This window comes from Megalops cyprinoides, chromosome 3, assembly GCF_013368585.1.
Source record: "Megalops cyprinoides isolate fMegCyp1 chromosome 3, fMegCyp1.pri, whole genome shotgun sequence".
Taxonomy (NCBI): domain Eukaryota; kingdom Metazoa; phylum Chordata; class Actinopteri; order Elopiformes; family Megalopidae; genus Megalops; species Megalops cyprinoides.
Genome location: NC_050585.1, coordinates 1,230,394 through 1,249,512, shown reverse-complemented (window position 1 = coordinate 1,249,512; position 19,119 = coordinate 1,230,394). Strand labels below are relative to the sequence as shown.

The following is a 19,119-nucleotide window of genomic DNA, read 5'->3' as shown; positions in this document are numbered from 1 at the left end:
TTTTGAACAGTTGAAATCAGGGATCAAATCTCAATGACTCATATTTGACAAATATAAAATATGGAGAGTTTGTCTTTGCATATGGTGCACTGTGAAAGGAAACACCAGTAACAAATTTTTCTGGTACCAAGTTGGTTTTCCTTGCTGCAGGTACAACAGGGTAAAATTCTTAACTCTGGTTTCAGACAAACAGACAGACAGACTTTCTAATATGTGTATTTAAGAGTATGTGTCCTGCTGTCTGCTCTCTGTCTGCACAGCAGATACAAAGAATTAAGAGACAGATGTGAGTCCACTGGCTTTGTTACCATGTTTGTTCTTATGTCAAATTAAGAGTTCATAAAGCGACAACCACTGAAAAAAAAGATAAATAAATAACAGCCCTGTCCCAAAGCTGTCAATTCCACCAGTATCTCCTGTCATCAAGGGCCAGCCATTATAGCACATGCAAGGCAGTTTATCACCATCAACAACAGTATGACATTTTAGGCGAACGTAGACCACTTCTTTAAGTAAGGCTGCAGCTTGGACTGACACTCCCTCTAGTGTCAAAAAATGCATACTGCTCCAGACTTGTCTGTCAGTCACACTAGGACACATATTTACAGAGTATTTGATACACGGTTATGGAAGTTTATGAAAACAGACCCGGCATGGCTCTTTTTCTGTAGGCCTCGATGTACATTCAAACACAGAGGTGCTTCGGAAGGGTCGAGGTTGACAGGGAAGCAAAGGCTCTGATTGGTCAAACCAAATAGGTCTTACTTTTATGTACCCACTCTTTTGCCCTAAAATAAGATTTCTCATATTTCCCTTCTACAAATTGCACTTTGGTGTAAAAACTGTAAAGAAAAAAGATTTTCACTTCAGATATTGAAACACAGGCATGTTTTGTGTTTGCTTAATAACTGTTCCAAAAAGCATTTGGAACAGATGACTGATCTTGGTATACCTTTCTTGTTCAGTAGTCAAGGAATCATGTGTACACCACATTATTAACTGGAACGCTAAAATCCTCTTTTGAAAAGGGGTTTGACTTTTGCTCATTTTATTTAACAACCAGACTGGAAAATAAAACCCCAAAGCATCACAGAAGAGGATTTTAAAAGGCCAGTTTGACTGGGATACAAACTTTTCATGTTGTTGTAAGTTCTTTTTTTGGACTTCTTTCAACCCAACATAATTTTAGCTATCTGGATAGACAGAAAAAAAAAACATGAGGCACAATAATAAAATTTGCTTCCTTTCTCACACACCCTTTGTGAAACCAGAGACCTTCTCCTAGTGCAAACACCTTGGACCCTCCTACCTCTATGCCTTCCAACTAAAGCCACCCCTTGTGGTAATGATTTCCACCACACTCAATCATAGGAGCATGTCCCAGGACAGCATCACAATAACCATTTCCTTTGACAAAACTCTAGTGAGAAGGTCATGAGGGCATATCAGGTGAACGTCAGAGGACCACGTGGGGGAGGCGTGGGAGGGGAGGCGCTAGTTGAGGAACTTGCGGCACTTTTTGGTTCCACAGTTGCAGGGGAGCTTGTTGCTCTGAGCCTCGATGGGGAACTTGTAGTCGTAGGTGAGCTCCTCCCCCCTGTAGATCTTGCGCATGGCGAAGATGACGATGTGCTTCTGGCCCTCCACATTGATGACGCGTGAGTAGCAGTTGGGCTCGCACGAGTGGTTGATGAAGCGTGCCGCATTGCCATGCATCGTGGCATCCACTACCTCGTAGTCATCAATGCGGAACATGTAGCAGCCGATACCCTGCAGGGGGGAGCCAGAGAGGCACTCAGACTGCAGCTGTGTGGAACAGCAGCTGAAGGACTGAACTAGAATCCAGTTTTTACCAGCCAAATCCCTGGAGGGACACCTCTGCTGCATGCCTGAGCAAGGTACTTAACCTGAATTCTTTCAGTAAATATTTAGCTGGATACTATGGAAAGGTCAGCTTGATGAGGGCATAGAAAACACAATATGGTAATATAATACAACTTAATACCTGGAGGCCAACAAAAAAGGCTTGTCGAACTGAAGCCCTGGAGGATGGAGCATAGGCTGGTGTTTGCTCAACTTCTGCTCTTAACCTTAGCCTTCTGGCGATGAACAGCAGAGCACCAAATCTACACCCTACACCAAATAACGTTTTCCTCCGGCAGCTTTTGGGATATGCACAGGGTCAGATCTACCCAGGTACTCTACCCAGGTACTGGCTGTAGGGATGCTCTGAGCACACCCGTGTTCTCTCCCCTCCCTCCTCCTTCACTGACCTTGCCATCGTAGTACTTCTCCCGCTTGTCGGTGAGGATGGAGCGGATGACGTTGCCGGAGTACTCAATCACCATTTCCCCTGCGTCGATGTTCCTCTTACAGAACAGACCGCGCCCGTGGATGGCCGACCTGTCGGAGCGAGAGTGCGCCGTCACACAAAGAGTACGCTCAGGTACGGCTCCAGCGCCCGGTCTGCTGTACCGGGCCACAACTACAGCACAGCAGCCACATGTTAGCGAGCGCTAGCTGAAATGAGTTTTCCTGGGGCTACAAGAGCAGACTATCCTCCTACCTGTACACCCCCACTGCCTCCTTGGAAGCCTTTTTCAGGTGTCTAAAGCGCATAGGCATAGGCAGATCCATGCTGGTGGCACGCCTAAAAACCAAGAGCAAAAATTCTGGAAATCAGAGTGGGAACATCTGACAGAGAAGAAAGGTAACAGCAGAAGAGGACTGTCTGTTACACTCCTCCTCTTTTGTATCTGTTACAGAGGGGGTTAGGGAAAAAAGAGAGGGGGAGGAGAACAAACACAGAGGAGGAAGGGGAACACACAGAAGAGGATGAGAAAACACAGAGGCGGGGGGGAACAGACAGAAAAGGTGGGGTGTGGGGGAACAGACTTAGAGGGGGAGTGAGTAACAGACCCACATGTCGGGGTAAGCGAGTGACTCACCGTGCAGACTTCAGCTGTACCTCTTCCTCCTCCTCATCGTGAGGGTTGTATTCAGGAGGCTGTCTGTGTTTGGACGCCAGGAAGTTGAACATATCAAACACTGATCGCCTAACAGGATAGAGGGTTAGAGCATGAGTGCACACACACACACACACACACACACACATATAGATACAGACACAGTCACAGATGCGCAGACCCTGTGAGATCAGTAGAAACCCCTGCCCAGCAGAGGCAGAGACACACCTGTGGTGCAGCTCAGCGCGGGCGGCGCCATGAGGGTTGATGGGCGGCTCCTCGGCCTGCTCGGGCTTGTGGAAGCGGAAGCGGTAGTTTGGGCAGTGCCGCGCACCATGCAACTGCTCCAGGAGAAAGACCACGGCGTCATGGATCACACCGAGCATCCGTAGCCCGCTGACTCCTGAGAGGTGAAGGGCAGAGGGCTACGCTCAGATGAGGGAATGCAAAAATCAGTGGCTAATAGCACAAAAAAATGCAGCCTCGCAACTGACCTTCGAAGGAAAGCTCCTTGAGCCTGGCGTTGGAGCGTGCTTCCTGGACCTTATCCGTCAGAGACTTCCAGGCTTCTGTGGGGAGGAGAGAGAACTTAGCTGAGATACAGCCAGCATTACATTACATTTTTGTCCGGTAGCAGATACTCTTATCCAGAGCAACTTATATAATTACACTTTTTACATGTCATCCATTTATACAGTTGGATATTTCCTGCCCTGTTCCTTACCACTATGCTACACCGGAGACAGATGAGACACTAAGAGACAGCCATGGAGCACTCAGAATTGGGCCCGTGGATATTAGCGCAGCACAGAGAATGAGGGGTGTTTTAGGGAGGGGCACGGGGGTCGCACCTTCAATGCTCTCACTGCGAATCTGGAAGCCATCATCGCTGCAGATCTCAAACACCAGCCCCCGCTTGGGCTCTCTGTCCAGAGAGGGGCCCTTCCTGGGGTCCACTGGTCCTGCCTCGCCGACCGCAGCCCCTGCAGAATGTGTGAAGTGGACTTCCATTATATAGCGGAAACCCCTATGGCTCCTTAGGTCCAGCATTCAAACAAACTGATCTGCATTCACTTGTGGGGAGGATAACATGGATAAGGCGAGAAAGAAAGTCTCATGATTTTTCTTTACTTTTTGGTTAATTAACAAGCATCTGAATAAGGATTCAAGCAATCAAGTGGTGCTTTGATGGTTGAATATTTAGCACTCCTAACCTGCACCAGGCTCACCTGAGGCTTTGGGTTTGGACTCTGTGCCCACTGAGGTCAGAGGAGGGGGCTCAGCTCCAGGGGTCATGCTGTGTATGAACGGGACGACATGGACAGGAAACAATTCCTTAAATATCTTCGCGCGTGCGCACACTTGCACGCACACTCGCACACCCACTCACACACCCATCTACCCACAAGGAATCACAACAAACTCACCCCGTCCTCTGCTCCCTCTCGCTCCGCTGCTCCATATCCATGAGCTCGGGAGACACCACTTCCTTGACCCTGCGGGCACGAATTCATTCCATTTGTAGTGTTTGGCTAACCATTTTCCATACAAGTGGACTGCACTCTTGTTTTGAAAGTATGGATCTTTTCTTATTAATATGCCTCTCTAAAGTTATGGTTTACAACAGGAACAAAATCCATTCATACTAATTTATATTAAAAATGAGTTAAGAGCTCTTAACTTGCATAAAGGCTGTCAGTAATTTCCTTAGAGATTTTTGAAAACCTACTGGCTGAAGAGTCTGAACTAACACATTAAATTGTAAATGTACGGTAAAGTAGCAGAAATGAATTTCCAGAGGACTGGGATCAGATGCATGCTATGGTAGACTGCCACTGTGTCTTACCCAGGGGAAGAGCACGTTCGGGCACAGACGAGAGGCTCTCCCTGCTTGTCCCGAGTATCCTGGGGGCTGTGTGAATGCCGGACCTTGTGTTTCTTCCCACTGGTCTTGTCTGGGCTATGCTGAGTCCGCTTAGCCTTCCCCCTGACTGGGACTGAGGCCAGGTCACCAGCTCTAGCCACTGGCTGCAGGTCCAAACCCCAGGAAACAGGCTTACTGTGAGAGCTTTGGGCCAGGATGCCCACCGGGTGCGACCTGCTCCTGTCCTGTCCTGCAGAACCCGGAGCGAGGACCACTGGGCTGGGGGTGTCGGTGGCGTGGTCCGGGGTTTGGGCTTTGTCCGCGGGTGCCTGAGTGGCCTGCCGCTGCTGGAGCTGGCTGACTGACATGCTGATGGTCTGGCCCGGGGGTAGCACACAGATACCGCTGGTGTTGGGGGCGGCATGGGCAGGGACGCTCAGCTGCGAAATGATGGGAGCCCCAGCCTGCAGGAGCACCTGCTGCTCGGGCAGGGCCAGGCTCTGCTGGCCGGCCTTGAGGAGCAGGCCGCTGATCGAACTCGCAATGTCAGCAGGGCCCAGAAGGCCTGCTGGGGAGCCCAGGGACACCGCCCCCGCCCCCAGGAGACCGCTGGGCCCCCCTGCAGGCACGGGGACCACGTTCAGCAGCGACTGGCTGGGGTTGAGCCCCGCCACGGTGCATGGAACCAGGTGCTTGGGTGACTCCTGGCCCAGGACGCCCGCTTGCACAGACGGGGCTGACCGCGCCTGGATGGGGGCGGGATCAAAGTACACCACGCCTGGTTTGGGCCGTTTGATGATGTTGGGGACCTTCCTCTGAGGTGCAGTGCTTGCAGAGGCCAAGGCTCCCAACTCAACCAGGCCAGACTGTGCTGGGATGCTTGCATGGATCTGGGATGGCGAGAAGTTAATGAGGGTCATGTTGGACGCCACCTCCGTGGGGGTCAGCGCAGGCTGGCCCCCAGACCGGGCCAGCTTCTTGGCCTTGCGCGGCTGTAGCCGAGAGATGGGCCGCTTCTTCCCCTGCCCAGGGGCAGGAGCAGTTGGGGAGGGGAGAGCAGATGAGGCGCTGGAAACAACAGCGGCACTGGGCGCCAGCTCGGGACGGTGGCCAGCTTCGGACACCACGATTGGGGAGTCCTGGGAGTGTACACCGATGAGGAGTCCGGAGGTAGTGCTGGGAATGCCAGACTGGAAACCGGGCTGCGTGGCTCCAGAAAACGCATGGATCTGAGGGTGGTGAGACATGGCAACCAGGCCTTTGCCACCAGGAGGGAAAATGGCCTGGGAGGCTGGTACCCCAGTGCTGAGGCCTGTGGCCAGCCCCATAGAGCTGCTGTCCATGGCGCCAGTGGCAGTGACCGAGGGACCGATCTGGATCTTCTGAGTGACACCATTGGGGAGGGTCTGCAGCACGTACAGGGGCTGCATGTGCTGGTTCACAACGATGAGCTTCTCGGTGCCCGGTTTCAGATGGGTGGTGGTGGTCTGGACCGCAGTGCTGGCCACCTGGGCTTGGCCCGAGTTCTCTGCAGACACGGCCAGGTACTTCTGCCCCTGGAGAGGGACCGACGGGGATCCCGGCAGCCCTGGCGTCCCAGAGGTTCGAGCCAAATCTTGGCCGCCTGGTTCCACTGCCTGACCAATGGGAGGGCTGGTCATATGGTCGGCCTCCATATGGCCTGGCATGAAATGCTCCGGTGTTATGTGACCTTCCGTCACCTGGGAGTCTCCGCCCCTCGTCGCTCCCTGTTGGGTCTCTGTGGAAATACCAGCCCCACCCCTCTGCTTCTCCACTCCTTTCTCCACAGTGGAGTCACTGGGGGGCAGGGATAGGATGGGGCGTTCCGGAGGATCGGGAATAAGAGCGCTATGGTTCTGACTGGTCACCGAAGGGCTGCGGGTGGTAAGCACAGACAGGTCAGAGGGCAGCTCCAGAGGGAGGCCATACGACTCCTCCCCTGAGATAGACGCGTTCACGCTGCTCTCCACCGGCTCTGTGCTTGGCAAAGGCTGGGAGAAATCTTCAAAGAGGCTAATGTCCTTCCCACGGTTTGCGTCCAGCCCAAAGCCCTCCTCCAGGGACAGGAGCTCAGATGAGGAGGCCTCCGGCTGTTGCCCGAGGGCCTGCATGGAGGGCGTGTTGAGGACAAACTCCATGATGTCGGACGGGAGAATGTTGCCACAATCGTCACTGTTGGTGTTGTCAGAGTCAGACTTGAGGAGGTCAGTGTTGAGGGACAGCTGGGCCTCCAAGGGGTCCTGTCCTTGCGTTTTCACCCCACCCAAAGGCAGGCTGTTCTCCTTCTGGCCTTTTCTGCCTTCACGGCTGTTGCTGCCCCCGCCCCCACCACTGTTGGTCTCGGAGTCCTTTCCCGAGTCCAGGTCCAGCTTGTCCGCGCGTGCCTCCCTGGCCTTCCTCTTGCCGGCGCTCTTGTTGGGGGTGGAGGTGGATGTGGAGGTGGAGGTGGTGGTGGCAGCGCTGACGCTGGTGTCACTCTCAGAGTCATCATCCACCCCGTCCAGCTGCCCGATCCTCGGCCGCCCCAAGCCCCGCTGGGCGGCCCCTACTCCATCTCTGGCTGCCCTGTCCTCATCTCTCCTCTCCTCTTTCAAGAATCTGTGCAGCTGGGAGCCTCTTCCCATGATGCACCTCTGCATCCCTCCCACAGGCGAGACCCCGCTGCTCTGGCTGACAATGGTGCGGGTGAAATTGTAGTAGTACGTGTCCTCATTGCGCTGGCCGACCCCGCCCTCCTCATCCTCACCACTCTCCCCCGAGGAGGAGGTGCTGACATCATCTGCTCCATCCACCTGACCCTGGGCGGAGCGCTTGCCGGCCCCACCCCCTGTCCGCCTCTTCCCTGAGCCCTCCCCTGTGGTGCAGAAGGGCAGGTCCTCCTCCCCGTAGGAACGCACGCCATAGAAGGGTGTCAGGCCGAAGAACATGTTGGACCGGGCCCGGGCACTGCGCCGAGGGTACCGCCGCTTGGCTGACCCTGCGCTGTCACTGTCATCTTCATGGTGCTTTTCTGTGCTGCTGTCTTCCTCCAGAGGGCGATCCTCTCCCTCGCCAGCTCCATCCGCCACTTCTCCAGCAGAATGATGGACAAATAGGCGCTTCTCTGGATTCTCCAGGTTGAGTTGTGAGTCAGACTCAGAACTGTCCCAAATCCCACAGGGGGGGAAAATCAGGGAGTGGGAGGGTCTCTTCTGGGAGCCCTGGCTGGCAGAGGATAGTGAGGTCGTTGTGACCGTGCCAGAGGAAGTGCTGGTTGTTTTTGTCCCATTTGATTCCATTTTTAGGGGTGTTAAGGTCACTTTGACAGTGCGCTTCTTGTCCCTTGGTGATGCATCTTTCCTTGTCATTTCAGTGGAGCCCTGTAATGACCGCTGACTTCTCACAGAGCCAAGCCTGGAATGCATCCCCTCTGGCACGCCACTGTTTTTCCTCTCAGGGCTGGAGAATCTCTCCCTGGCTTTCAGAGGTGTGTCCCTGGCCTGGCCACACTCCACCAGCTCAAGTGTTCCACGAGTTTTATGGTCGTCGTCGAGTGTGCCTGAGTGTGTGACGCTGTTTTGAGAGGTCTCCCCCCTCTCTTTCATGGTTTCCCTGCTGCCCACCATTCGGACTTTGGAGCGTGTCTCTTTGATGGCCTGAGAGCCAGGCTTTGCGCCATCCCCAGACGCCCACTGGGCCCTGCTGGCCGTAGGAGTGGCCTGTTTGGAGAGGTTATCATGGGCCTTCCTCCCTGCACTTTTGTGTGGTGGTGGCTGAGGGGATCCTGGCTTTGCCGTGTCTTTGGAGGCAGGCACCAGGCTTGGATCAAGCTCCTTCCTTGGCTCGGTGCTGCCTGCATCTTTGGAAAGGGTGGACATGGAATGCCGTGATGCCAGGCCGAGGCCTACAGAGAGCTCCTTGGCGCTTGTCTTCCCCTTCTCTGCTTTCACTGCACTGCTGCTCCTCTGGTGCCCAAACAGGACTGCTGTGCCCAGCGGTGGGGACATCTGACTCCCTGCAGACTGCACTGACGAGGGCTCTATGCTCCCCGATGCGGACCTCTCTGCCCGTCTCTCCGTAGGATCACCCTGGTTTTTGTGTTGGGTGAGGGGGTTCGGCTTTGCTTCCCCTCCCCTGGCTCCAGTGTCCCATGCAGCCAGGTCACGGGAGGCAGGGGAAAAAGCCCCTGAGCGGCCCCTAGGTGGGGGAGGAGAGAGTGACGAGGTGCTGTGCCGTCGGGACCCAATGCTTCTCAGGCCAGGGGTCAGCAGTGGGTCACCCACAGTCACAATCTCATGAGGTGAGCTGGAAGGCCCTCCTGTACAGAACACACAAAACTCTCCACATCAAAAACGTTGAGAGAAAACGTATGTCATTCAAACAGGGAAAAATGACTCAAATTGGAAGCCGTACTTCACTTAAACAATACTAAAATTCTCCTACATGCTGAAGTTATGACAGAGAGGAGGTGACACTCAAAATAAGGAATTAATTCAAGGTACATGTAAAGAAGCCTTCACTTTTCCTCCAAAACTTGTCAACTGTTAAATTGTTAGATGTTTGCAAAGACAAGAATTCTTGTCTTAACTCCCGTCTTTTCAATATTTGTGATCATGTCAATCAGTATGATCTGAACAGGCTACTTAGGGTTTCACTGTAATTGTCTTTGCATGAAGCCACCCATTGGTTAATTAGCCTCACATGCCAACCGAAGCCTATGAATTAGGTGTGTGGCTGCAGAGCAGAGGGCCTTGTTTGAGTTGGGTTTTGGCTGTGTGCTTAAGGCTAGTTCCTTTCATTTGGTGGTTTTTTAAAATAATTTGTTTCTGAAGTTTTGCTCTGGTGTCAGCCAGCTTCTTCACTGTACAGCTAACTGCAAAGTTAAAAAATGAAAATCTTTACCTTTCTTCTATTGAAAGACAAAACCAAAAGTAACTCAAGGTAAAACACAAATGTTCTATGAGTTTACAATGAATGTAAGCAAGATTTTAGACAATATTTCAACACTTTGCTTCCATGTGACCATACAGGCACCCATAAGGAAGCGTAGAAGGGCAAAAAAATCTATGGGTATTCTAATAAGCCACATTCTCTTTGATGGTTCACATGAGCATTGCAGCTACCTGTAGAAGGGAGGGGTCTGGAACCAGGTGACCTCTGGCATGGGGGATAGCTGGGGTGCCTGCTCCGTATAACTGCCTTTGGCTTCGGCATGGTAGGGGAGGGCTGGCTGTCCAAGGGCCTCACTGGAGGGGATTCCAATGACCCAGGAGGTGACAACATTTCAATTTCTGCAAGAGGGGAAAAAAGTCTCACTCAACAAAGTCCCAAAAAGACAAAACAACTTCAATGACTGAAATGTCTTGATGGGATCATGAAGCTTTGTGAACTCCAAAATGGATGGGATCAACAACTCCCTGCTTTTAATCAATCACAGGGTTACTTGATGAAGAGAGAAGCTTTTTGGTTGGTTCGTATGAGTCGGTGATTGACGGCACAAGGCAGTTCTGACCTTATGGGGTTCAAGAAGCCTCACTCCTTACTGAAATGCAGAGGTGTCTGAGATCAGTGTGTCAGAAAGACGTAACAGGCCAGCGCGGTCCCACCTGAAGATGAGGGGGGGCTATGGGCGATGGTGCGGTTGTCCTCGTGCTCCACTGTGCTGTTCATGTCCATCTCCACTACCGGAGGGCAACACATAAGGATCTTGCAGGTGTACACACAACGCTTGCGGGCATCCAGCGTGCTCCAGTAGACTCTTGAGCACCTGGGCACAACACAAGATAGGACATCAAAGGAACATCAAAGTCCAAGACTAAATCAGTTAAGGTACACTTTATGTGAAACATGAACACAAATCCCATTAGAATGGTCTGCAGTTAGAAACAGTTGGTGCGTGTATGGATATATAATTTTATTAATTATACACCATTATCAGCCTTAACCATGATAATGTTATTTCAATGTCGAAAGGATAAAAAAATAAATATAATTATTTCTTAGTAACAGACAAGGCAACAGATCTGGGAGCATAAGGGATATTACAGCTACTCACTGGTATCCTATTGGGAACAGTTTGCGTTCACAGTCCGACAGCTCTGTCAAGATTCCAAGGCAGTCAACAGTCATGGAACCTGTATTGACACACAGAGGTCACAAAAGTCATTCAGTCTCCAACTGGGATCAATAAAGAGTGCTTACAGTAAAGGCATTTATGTGTACTAATGCACTGTTTTTCAAAAATGTTTTCCCTCGAGACCCATCTCTCTTATCCACATTCCTTACAATGTACTGCCTAACAAAATACATTGTAGAAGTAATACTGTGGCTGTCCAGACAATAGAGGACATGTTTGCAGGTGACTCTGGAGGAACAGAACATATTTAATGGACTCGGTCAGTCACACTCAATTACAGGGCACTTCTGTCTCACTTGGTAATTTGTATGTTATGTACACCTGGAAAAATTAGTCGTACTATGCAAATCATTCAAAAAGAAAAAACACACTGCTTAGAACTGTACACTTTCAGAACTTTGGCAGAAATTCAAGATGGCTGCAGCTTGGACATCAAAAGTCCACTGCTTCACAGTATTGGACAAAATAACTAACACAAAACACATGCTGCATACTGTTTAAAACATATACATTTGGGAAGAACGCAACCTGTACACCACATACAAAGAAAACATGAGCACATATTAACCTGGTCAGCCTGCTTGCTATAAGCTATCCAGCTAGTTAGTTATATAAACTGTTCACTTTTTTTGTAGTTATCTAGTAAAATAATCTCAAGCTCAAGTTGTGCATCTAGCTCAAATTGTGCATAATCGACTTGAATTACTGGAATAATATTGCTCTGCATTATATAGGCAAACTGACAGTCTCTGGCTGAAGTTAAGACAACTGCTGGAAACTGCATTTGTGGATTAAAACAAGTAAATGCAGCTGCCTTGATGTGGAAGGAAACAAATAAATTAAATGTACTTCCCATGTACTACAACAGTGAAATTTTGACTAATGATATTAAAAAGTGAGGTTGTGAATCAGTATGATAGCTACTCAGAACTCTTTTACATCACTCACACAAGGACATAAAACTTCACGATCAGTGGCAGGCTTTGTGTTGGATGTGGGCATTTTTCACCAGCTTCTTCAAGAGAAGCCAAAGATCATTCCATTTTTTAGCATGAATTTTTCAGCTGCACACGTTTACAATAAAACGTAAATGAAAAATTGATGAGGGACTGTATGAAAGAAAAAAAAAAAAAACTTTTCCAAATATTTATTTAAAATCTTTTATGTTGATTCTTTAAATATTTAAAGGAATATTCAACAATATCAGACTAAAATACAAATTTGGGAGAAGTTCAAAAGGCAGACTGAGGAGCACATTGCACAGCAGGAGTGGCACACATACCAATCATCATGTGGACATTCTCAGGCTCCAGGCCATTAAGAAACTTCCTCCGCAGACTGATCCCTTCAAAGTCCACCAGGATCCTCCTCGTCACTTCGAACCCTGACTCTGACACCACCTGTGCAGTGCACGAGAAGGACATGTTGCAAATTCAGACAACAAACTGCCTATGTCTTCAGCATGCCTGACTCACTATGCCTCTGCATGGCACCTCACACACTGAGCCATCAGTAACAGGTGACAGAACTGTTTTAACACAGGTGTGGATTTTCACACGTAGCACAAACGGCCATGAGGATGACGAGAGCAGATCAAAAGACAATCTGCATGGGAAAGAACACGATGGGGAGACTTCAGACTCTGTGACGGGGTTGATGGCATTACTGGTCATTAAAAGCTACATGGAGTGGCGAGGGCAGCGTTAGGGCAGCGTTGGGGGGGGGGGGGGGGGGGGGATGTCTGGGGGTCTCTCCTCACCTCCCCCTTGATGAGGTCCCGGTGGCGTTGGCAGTACACCTTCTTGTCCTCCAGAAAGACACAGTGGCGCATGCGGGCACACATGAAGTGGTAATTGCTGGTGCAGGTGGAGAGGCAGCAGCCCACGGTGGCCCCTGGTCTCTGACAGTGCTCACAGCGCTAGGGGAAATGCACACAGTGAGGCTCCATCTGAGGCAATGTTGACAGACCATGAGGGTGTAGGGAGTAACATCTTAGAGCCCCTCCTTACCAGCTGTCTCCCACGGATCACAGCCATGTGGACATTCTTCAGGGCACCGTCATCGTCCTCAAATACTTCTGCCGACCACAACGCGCAATTCACATGAGTCCACTCATTCTGGCCAATGTAAAGGAGCCTCCCGCCATCCTAAGACAGACAGACACATACAAACACAAAACCATATGCACATCAATAACTTGCCTCCTTAGAACTGTACTTTGACACAATGCGTTCTGAAAGTTACTTTTGAGACTATTAGAATGCACCAATATGAAAATAAGTTGTTGCGATCTGAACTTGCACCTTTGTGCATAGCGGACAAACTGGGTAGGCAAAGAGAATAAGAATAAGACTGGGCAGTGAAGGAACTCACGTTGGTGTTGTCGTCACCGTACTTCAGGCACAGGGCACACTGTCGGTTGTCACTCACATCCGGTGGAGGCAAGAGCTCGGGGCTGTCTTCCCGAGCGAGGTCTGGCCCTGCGGGTTGAGGGACTGTACTGTCAGTGCTAGTCTGGGACAGCTCTTCCCCTGCCCCCTCTCTTGTAGAGGAAGAACCCCAGACCAGTGGCTCCATATGGTCAGGCCACTTTTATATTACAATGACAACAGAAATTAAACTTGTGTACATGTGTGTATTTACATACACAGATGCACGCATGCATGCGCACACGCAAAAATGCACACACGAGTGGTCATTCAAAAGAAACACCACAATGGACAACTATTTAATCAGATCAAATTTATACAGGCACTTCCACAATGCTGAGGACACATCACAACAGCTCTGCTAGGAAAACCGTGAGCCGCCATCACAACAGCTCTGCTAGGAAAACCATGAGCCGCATCTCACTGCATCTCACCGTCTATATGTGCAGGGGGTGGGGGTGGCGGAGGTGAGGTGGAGGGGGAGTCTGGCTCCCCGGGGGCCTTGGGGCAGGGTGCTGGGATAATCTTCTTCGTCAGGGGCGGCTGCTCAGTGCGGGCCATCTCGTCCCTCTCCTGCCACTGGGCATAGTTGTGGTCCAGGGAGGGGGGTAACACTGCATTGGGAAGGAGCCCACTACTGCACGTTGAGACAAAGAGGAAGAACGCTTTGTTAGGATTCTCACAGCTCTTACACTCTAATCTGCTCTGTTAAAGTAATACTAAAGGCAAGCTGCTTCTCACCTTACTCAACAGAACTCAGTGACTACGTCATTCAACTGAAAAGAAAGGATGCTTTCCTTTCAAAGGATGCTCTCCTATGAGCCAGAGTCAGACAACTTTCTCTCCTGTTTTAATTTGCTGATATGACTGTTACACTCCCGCTCTCCAGTGAATTACTACTGAACAGATACTGGATTTCAGACCCCTCGAAATATGTGTATTTTACATCTCTATATGAGCCCTCAAAGCATGGTCAGATGGCAAGTTAAGCCATTTATATTTAAGGACTTTCAACTGAAACCTGAAAGCAAACAGCAGCCAACACTGACTCCCTCTGCCACCAGTCCCCAGAGTAGAGTGAGGCTATGCAATCCAGAAAGGAAGAGATCACTAAATGCACTCTGGACTTCTTTAAATGAGACTTTGATATACGTGGAGTAAAGAAAATTTCATGAGCTCATTTTGCTGGGAAAAAAACAAGGCCACCTTGACGTGGAGTTATAGTTTAGTTGAAGAGCAGGAACAACATACATATTTATAAAACTAAAGTAAAATTATACTATAAGCAACGTGAACAAAATCATTCCCCTTTCCTGTTTACTGGAATAGCTTTTTTCTTGTGTGACAAACAACCTCTTGTTTGTGAGGGAACAGACAGATTCAGACAATAGGCTTTACAAAAAGACCACACAGTCATACACCTCACTACGAGTTTAAACGTAACATATTCAAAGCCTTTGTGCGGCAGTTGCTGAAACATGACCCTCTCGAGCAACCAGTCATTTTAAATTATCCTTTTTGTTCCGTGGGCAAGGAAGACACTTTATGAAGTGTGACAAAAACCCCCGGATGACGTGCCAGACCGTGATGCCTCATCTTCTTTTACGCCGCCCGCTCCCCTGTGTAAGCAGACACTGTGGGCTACGTTCAGAGCAGAGATGTCCTGCGTTTGGCTGGTTTTCAGCCACGCGGATGGGTGTGTGGCTACAGGGGCCCTGTCTGGGGGTCAGGTTCAGCAGGCAGCGGCCTCTCACTGTGGCTCTGAGCAGTACCCTGCTACCCCCACTCACTTGGAAGAGACTTTGTGTGGCTCCCAGAACCTGGACTCTTTCACCTTAAACCAAGGAAACACACGCTCCATTTGCTGAAAGAGACAGAGGAAAAGGAGCGGGACTCCCATCAGTGAGCTTTATTGGAAGAGGGTTAATTAGGACCCAAGGTACAGTGCCCAAAGTCTAGCCGTCATGTACTCACCCGGATGAAGAAGGACTTCACCATGCTGTTGGCCTTCTTGTTTTCTGGCTGTCCTCCATCAGAGTTGATGGCGTTCTGGATGATTTTCACAATGTCATCGCTAAACTCCAGCTGCAGAGAGTTGACCATGATGACACAAAGTCCATCATCACACCGCCCCCAATTTCCCCCCCATGAACCGTGTCTGAAACCAGGCCAGGAATGTCCCAGACTGCAATGGTTCATGGCCCTGCATCCAAGTATTTGAAGTAGTGTCTGACTTCACAATGTTCCAGAGTTGTAACAGAGACTGGCATTTATACAATCACATCAGGAAAACAAAGCCTGTGTGTCTGTGTCTGCCTGTATGTATCTGTGTGTCCACGTCCATGTGTGCTGGTGTGTCTGTGTCTATGCACCGGTGTGTGTGTCTTTGTATCTGTATGTATTTATGCATGTGCACCTTTGTATCTGTATGTACGCGTATGTCTCTGTGTGTGAGATGCAGGATAAACTCTGTGCTATGACAGCCTTGCTTAGGACTGACTCACCACTGCCTTGTATCGACCCATGTCCATCTTCCTCTTCACAGACTCGAGATCCAGGGGAGAGTCGTTGGCTGGGGGAACCTCAGTGAGCACTGGGGGGTCAGGCCCCTCAGGGGAGCGTCGGGAGGGCAGGCTCTCCTCTGGCTCTGGATTCAGCTCCGGGGGCTTCATCACAGGCTGGTGGATAGAGGCAGAGTCTCAGTCACACATCTGTAATGCAGCAGGTGTGTGGGGGTAGATTACCTCTCTGTAACTGTACGTTCACACCGGGAGTGGCGAGAGCGTCAAAGTGAAGGGAAGTCATTCATTTTCTATGTGAACCAGCGTCTCTCAGCGGCGAGCAGCGGCATGACCGTTGGCGGCGCGTCTTGGGCGGTGTGGGCATCAGAATAAAGTTATAAAGTCCGGACAACTTTATGGTAATGAGCTATGACGCGGTTCGGCAGCAACCAATCAGAATTGGTTGTGCTCCGCTCTAGAGAATTCTACAGAACACACCCGTGTAAACTTTTGTTCCCACCAGACATTAGTTCCCAAGCACAATGGAGGAGAGGCTGATAATTGCCATGGCGGGTCTTCCCATTATTTACTTTAACACAGATTACACACAAAACGTTAATGTTAATTAAAGAATTAAAGGCAAGTAAACGTGTCCTATACACTGCATGTTGAAATTTGACTTTGCACTTAGCATCAACACAAAAGTCACACCGCACAAATCGCTTTTAATTATTATTATAATTGAAGTTTATTTCGTTACCAAATGTAATTATAATTGTTAATTTCTTTCCTTCATCGATCAATTTTTTACCTTCACATTTAAAAGATTTAATGAGGTTAACTTATACCCCACTTGTGGTCATTCGGCACAAAGATACTGGTCGACACGTTTGTTTGCTTTGCAGCCCCTTTAAATACCGTTTGCAAGGTCAAGCGTTCCGAACGAACTTGTAGCCATCTATGTCAGAGCATCCACTTCTTCGACAGCGTTGTTGGCAGGGCAGCCAGAGCGAATTTTGACGCTCTCGCCGCTCCCGGTGTGAACGCACGGTAATGCAGCAGATGTGTGGACATGGCTTACCTGTCTGTAGCGCAGCAGGTGTGTTGAGGTGCGGGAGTTGAGCAGAGCAGTGAGGACCCGTCGCACAGAGCTCTGCAGCTCCTTCTCCAGAGCAGTCCTCCACTCTGCAGGGGGGCGGTCCGTACAGTTGGTGCAGGTGTAGGCCACACTCTCCGGCAGGTTGGACAGGATCTCATACATCTCATCTGGAAACGACACGACTCTCCAGCTCTTAATCACACTTCCACATATCAAAACCTGTGTGCCAACTGTATAACAAAGTCAGCTCTGATTGATTAACTAACAGTCGCCCCAGGGGCTTCCTTGGCAGATCAAAGTTGCTCACCTGTCAGGTGCTCGCATTTCGCGTGGACCCAACGGTCGCACTTCCCGCACTGCATCATCTTGCTCTCGTAGTCGTCATCATCGTAGCACTTGTCACACAGTGGGCAGAAATTACCTGAGAAAAAAAACTCACACTGCTACTGCATTTCATCACCAGGAGGAAAACGGAGAAACAAAGCGCACGTGTAAACCCCAGATGCACAGCACATGTCGCTACCCTCCAAATGTTACTGCCCCATCCCCTCTCACCTTTAGCAAAGAGTTTGGCACAGTCGTGACACAGGGAGAAGTCATGTGACCACTGGGCGTTCCAGGCCTTCCCCGGGGTGGTGGCACCGCAGCTCTTGCAGCGCACGCACTTGGTGCAGATCTAGAGGTGTAAAAGGAGGCGTATGACCCATGGTGTAGACAGGGCAGACCGTTCTGTAAAACTGCAGCAATGCCCACCCTGAGCACCTACCCAGACTCTCTTCTTCTTGGTGGGTCTGGTGGGGTGGTTGGGTCCCAGGCACTCGGGGTGATAACTGTTTCGGCACTTGTCACATTCCAGCAGTTGCTGGGCAGAGGATTGGCAGGAGGTTAAAAACATACAAACACACAACACACTACAGTAGCGCCTACAGCATGCTCTGTGCATCTATAAATGTAACCCACCCGAGCTTAAGCCGCGGTGCTGATCTTACCTTGGTGTTCTGGTGCTGACGGCCACACACATGGCAGTACCGGCAGCGCCGACAGCACCAATTCTCCCACTGTTCCTGCAGGGGACGCTCTGTTTCCTCCAGGCAGAAAAGATGGAAGGGCTCACAGCACACCTGGCAGAACACAAACTGCAGAGGGAGAATCAAGGGTCAACGGTCAAGCATGAAGCCTGCTGATAATATACAAAACGAGTACAAACACACAAGGAACTGATAAGTTCAATGATGAGAACAGGCCACTCAGCTTAGCTAGGCTCATCATTATGCCTGTGGTCTAGAGTGTCTCAGATTGGGTTAAGTCTTGTTTTCAATACTCTGAGGGTCTCTGTTTCCAGGGCAAATCCTGACAAGCCATTCCATGCATTCTTAACTCTCTGACTGAAAACCTTAGTATTTAACGTTTCTCAAAACAGAATGAAAAGCATATTAGGGCTTTGACATGAGTACACCTCTTTCACTTACAGGTTTCTATACATACACTTATTGTGTCACATGGTGGGGATTTGCAACATCAAGAACTAAAGGCATTGAGTGAACAGGACGAGAAACATGCAAGACATGACAATGCCCACCTCGACCTGCCCACTGCTGGCACACAGGAAGCAGATCACCCGGGGGGCGATTGGCACAGAGGTCAGGACACTGAGCCCGCCCATCTCCCACACATTCTGTATGTCATGGTCTTCTTTGAAGTCCACTCTGATACGATGCACTCCATCACAGGGCACCTTCTGTTTGCCGTTACCTCCACTAGAGGGAGTGCTGAGCAAGTTTAAAGAACTGCTCTCTGTTCTGGAAGGGACTGACTTCTCCTGAGAGGGTGGAGAGAGAGAAGGGAGCAGAGGATGACAAAAGGAGAATGATGGAGATGGAAAACAGTAAGAGATGGAGAGACAGAGGAGGAGGACACCATAGATTAGAAAGAAGAATGAGCACAAGGAAAACGAAAGAAAAGAAAATGCGTAAAAACAAAAAGTAAAAAAGGTAAGGACGAGAAAAGGGGAAGGAGAGAGGAGGCATGAGAAGCAAGACACAGACAAATACAGGTGAATGACCAAGAGAGAAAAAAGTCAAAAGTGTGTGTGTGTGTGTGTGTGTGTGTGTGTGTGTGTGTGTG

General features: G+C 50.0%; 1 protein-coding gene across 1 annotated transcript in view; it reads right to left on the bottom strand.

The window, feature by feature from the left end:
• The window catches only part of kmt2a (lysine (K)-specific methyltransferase 2A), a 42,847-nt gene continuing 23,728 nt past the window's right edge, over positions 1 to 19,119 (bottom strand). Inside the window, exons 9-35 of the mRNA XM_036525802.1 lie at positions 18,575 to 18,814; positions 17,985 to 18,131; positions 17,762 to 17,857; positions 17,551 to 17,671; positions 17,303 to 17,416; positions 16,978 to 17,162; positions 15,900 to 16,073; positions 15,370 to 15,480; positions 15,186 to 15,259; positions 13,830 to 14,032; positions 13,340 to 13,446; positions 12,976 to 13,113; positions 12,726 to 12,884; positions 12,249 to 12,366; positions 10,886 to 10,964; positions 10,437 to 10,597; positions 9,954 to 10,121; positions 4,813 to 9,148; positions 4,394 to 4,462; positions 4,196 to 4,263; positions 3,818 to 3,949; positions 3,461 to 3,535; positions 3,195 to 3,369; positions 2,949 to 3,056; positions 2,567 to 2,650; positions 2,274 to 2,403; positions 1 to 1,770 (exon numbers count right to left, since the gene is read on the bottom strand). Of these exons, the coding sequence (XP_036381695.1) occupies positions 1,495 to 1,770; positions 2,274 to 2,403; positions 2,567 to 2,650; positions 2,949 to 3,056; positions 3,195 to 3,369; positions 3,461 to 3,535; positions 3,818 to 3,949; positions 4,196 to 4,263; positions 4,394 to 4,462; positions 4,813 to 9,148; positions 9,954 to 10,121; positions 10,437 to 10,597; positions 10,886 to 10,964; positions 12,249 to 12,366; positions 12,726 to 12,884; positions 12,976 to 13,113; positions 13,340 to 13,446; positions 13,830 to 14,032; positions 15,186 to 15,259; positions 15,370 to 15,480; positions 15,900 to 16,073; positions 16,978 to 17,162; positions 17,303 to 17,416; positions 17,551 to 17,671; positions 17,762 to 17,857; positions 17,985 to 18,131; positions 18,575 to 18,814 (7,848 nt within the window). The 3' untranslated portion in view covers positions 1 to 1,494. The remainder of the gene's footprint in view (positions 1,771 to 2,273; positions 2,404 to 2,566; positions 2,651 to 2,948; positions 3,057 to 3,194; positions 3,370 to 3,460; positions 3,536 to 3,817; positions 3,950 to 4,195; positions 4,264 to 4,393; positions 4,463 to 4,812; positions 9,149 to 9,953; positions 10,122 to 10,436; positions 10,598 to 10,885; positions 10,965 to 12,248; positions 12,367 to 12,725; positions 12,885 to 12,975; positions 13,114 to 13,339; positions 13,447 to 13,829; positions 14,033 to 15,185; positions 15,260 to 15,369; positions 15,481 to 15,899; positions 16,074 to 16,977; positions 17,163 to 17,302; positions 17,417 to 17,550; positions 17,672 to 17,761; positions 17,858 to 17,984; positions 18,132 to 18,574; positions 18,815 to 19,119) is intronic.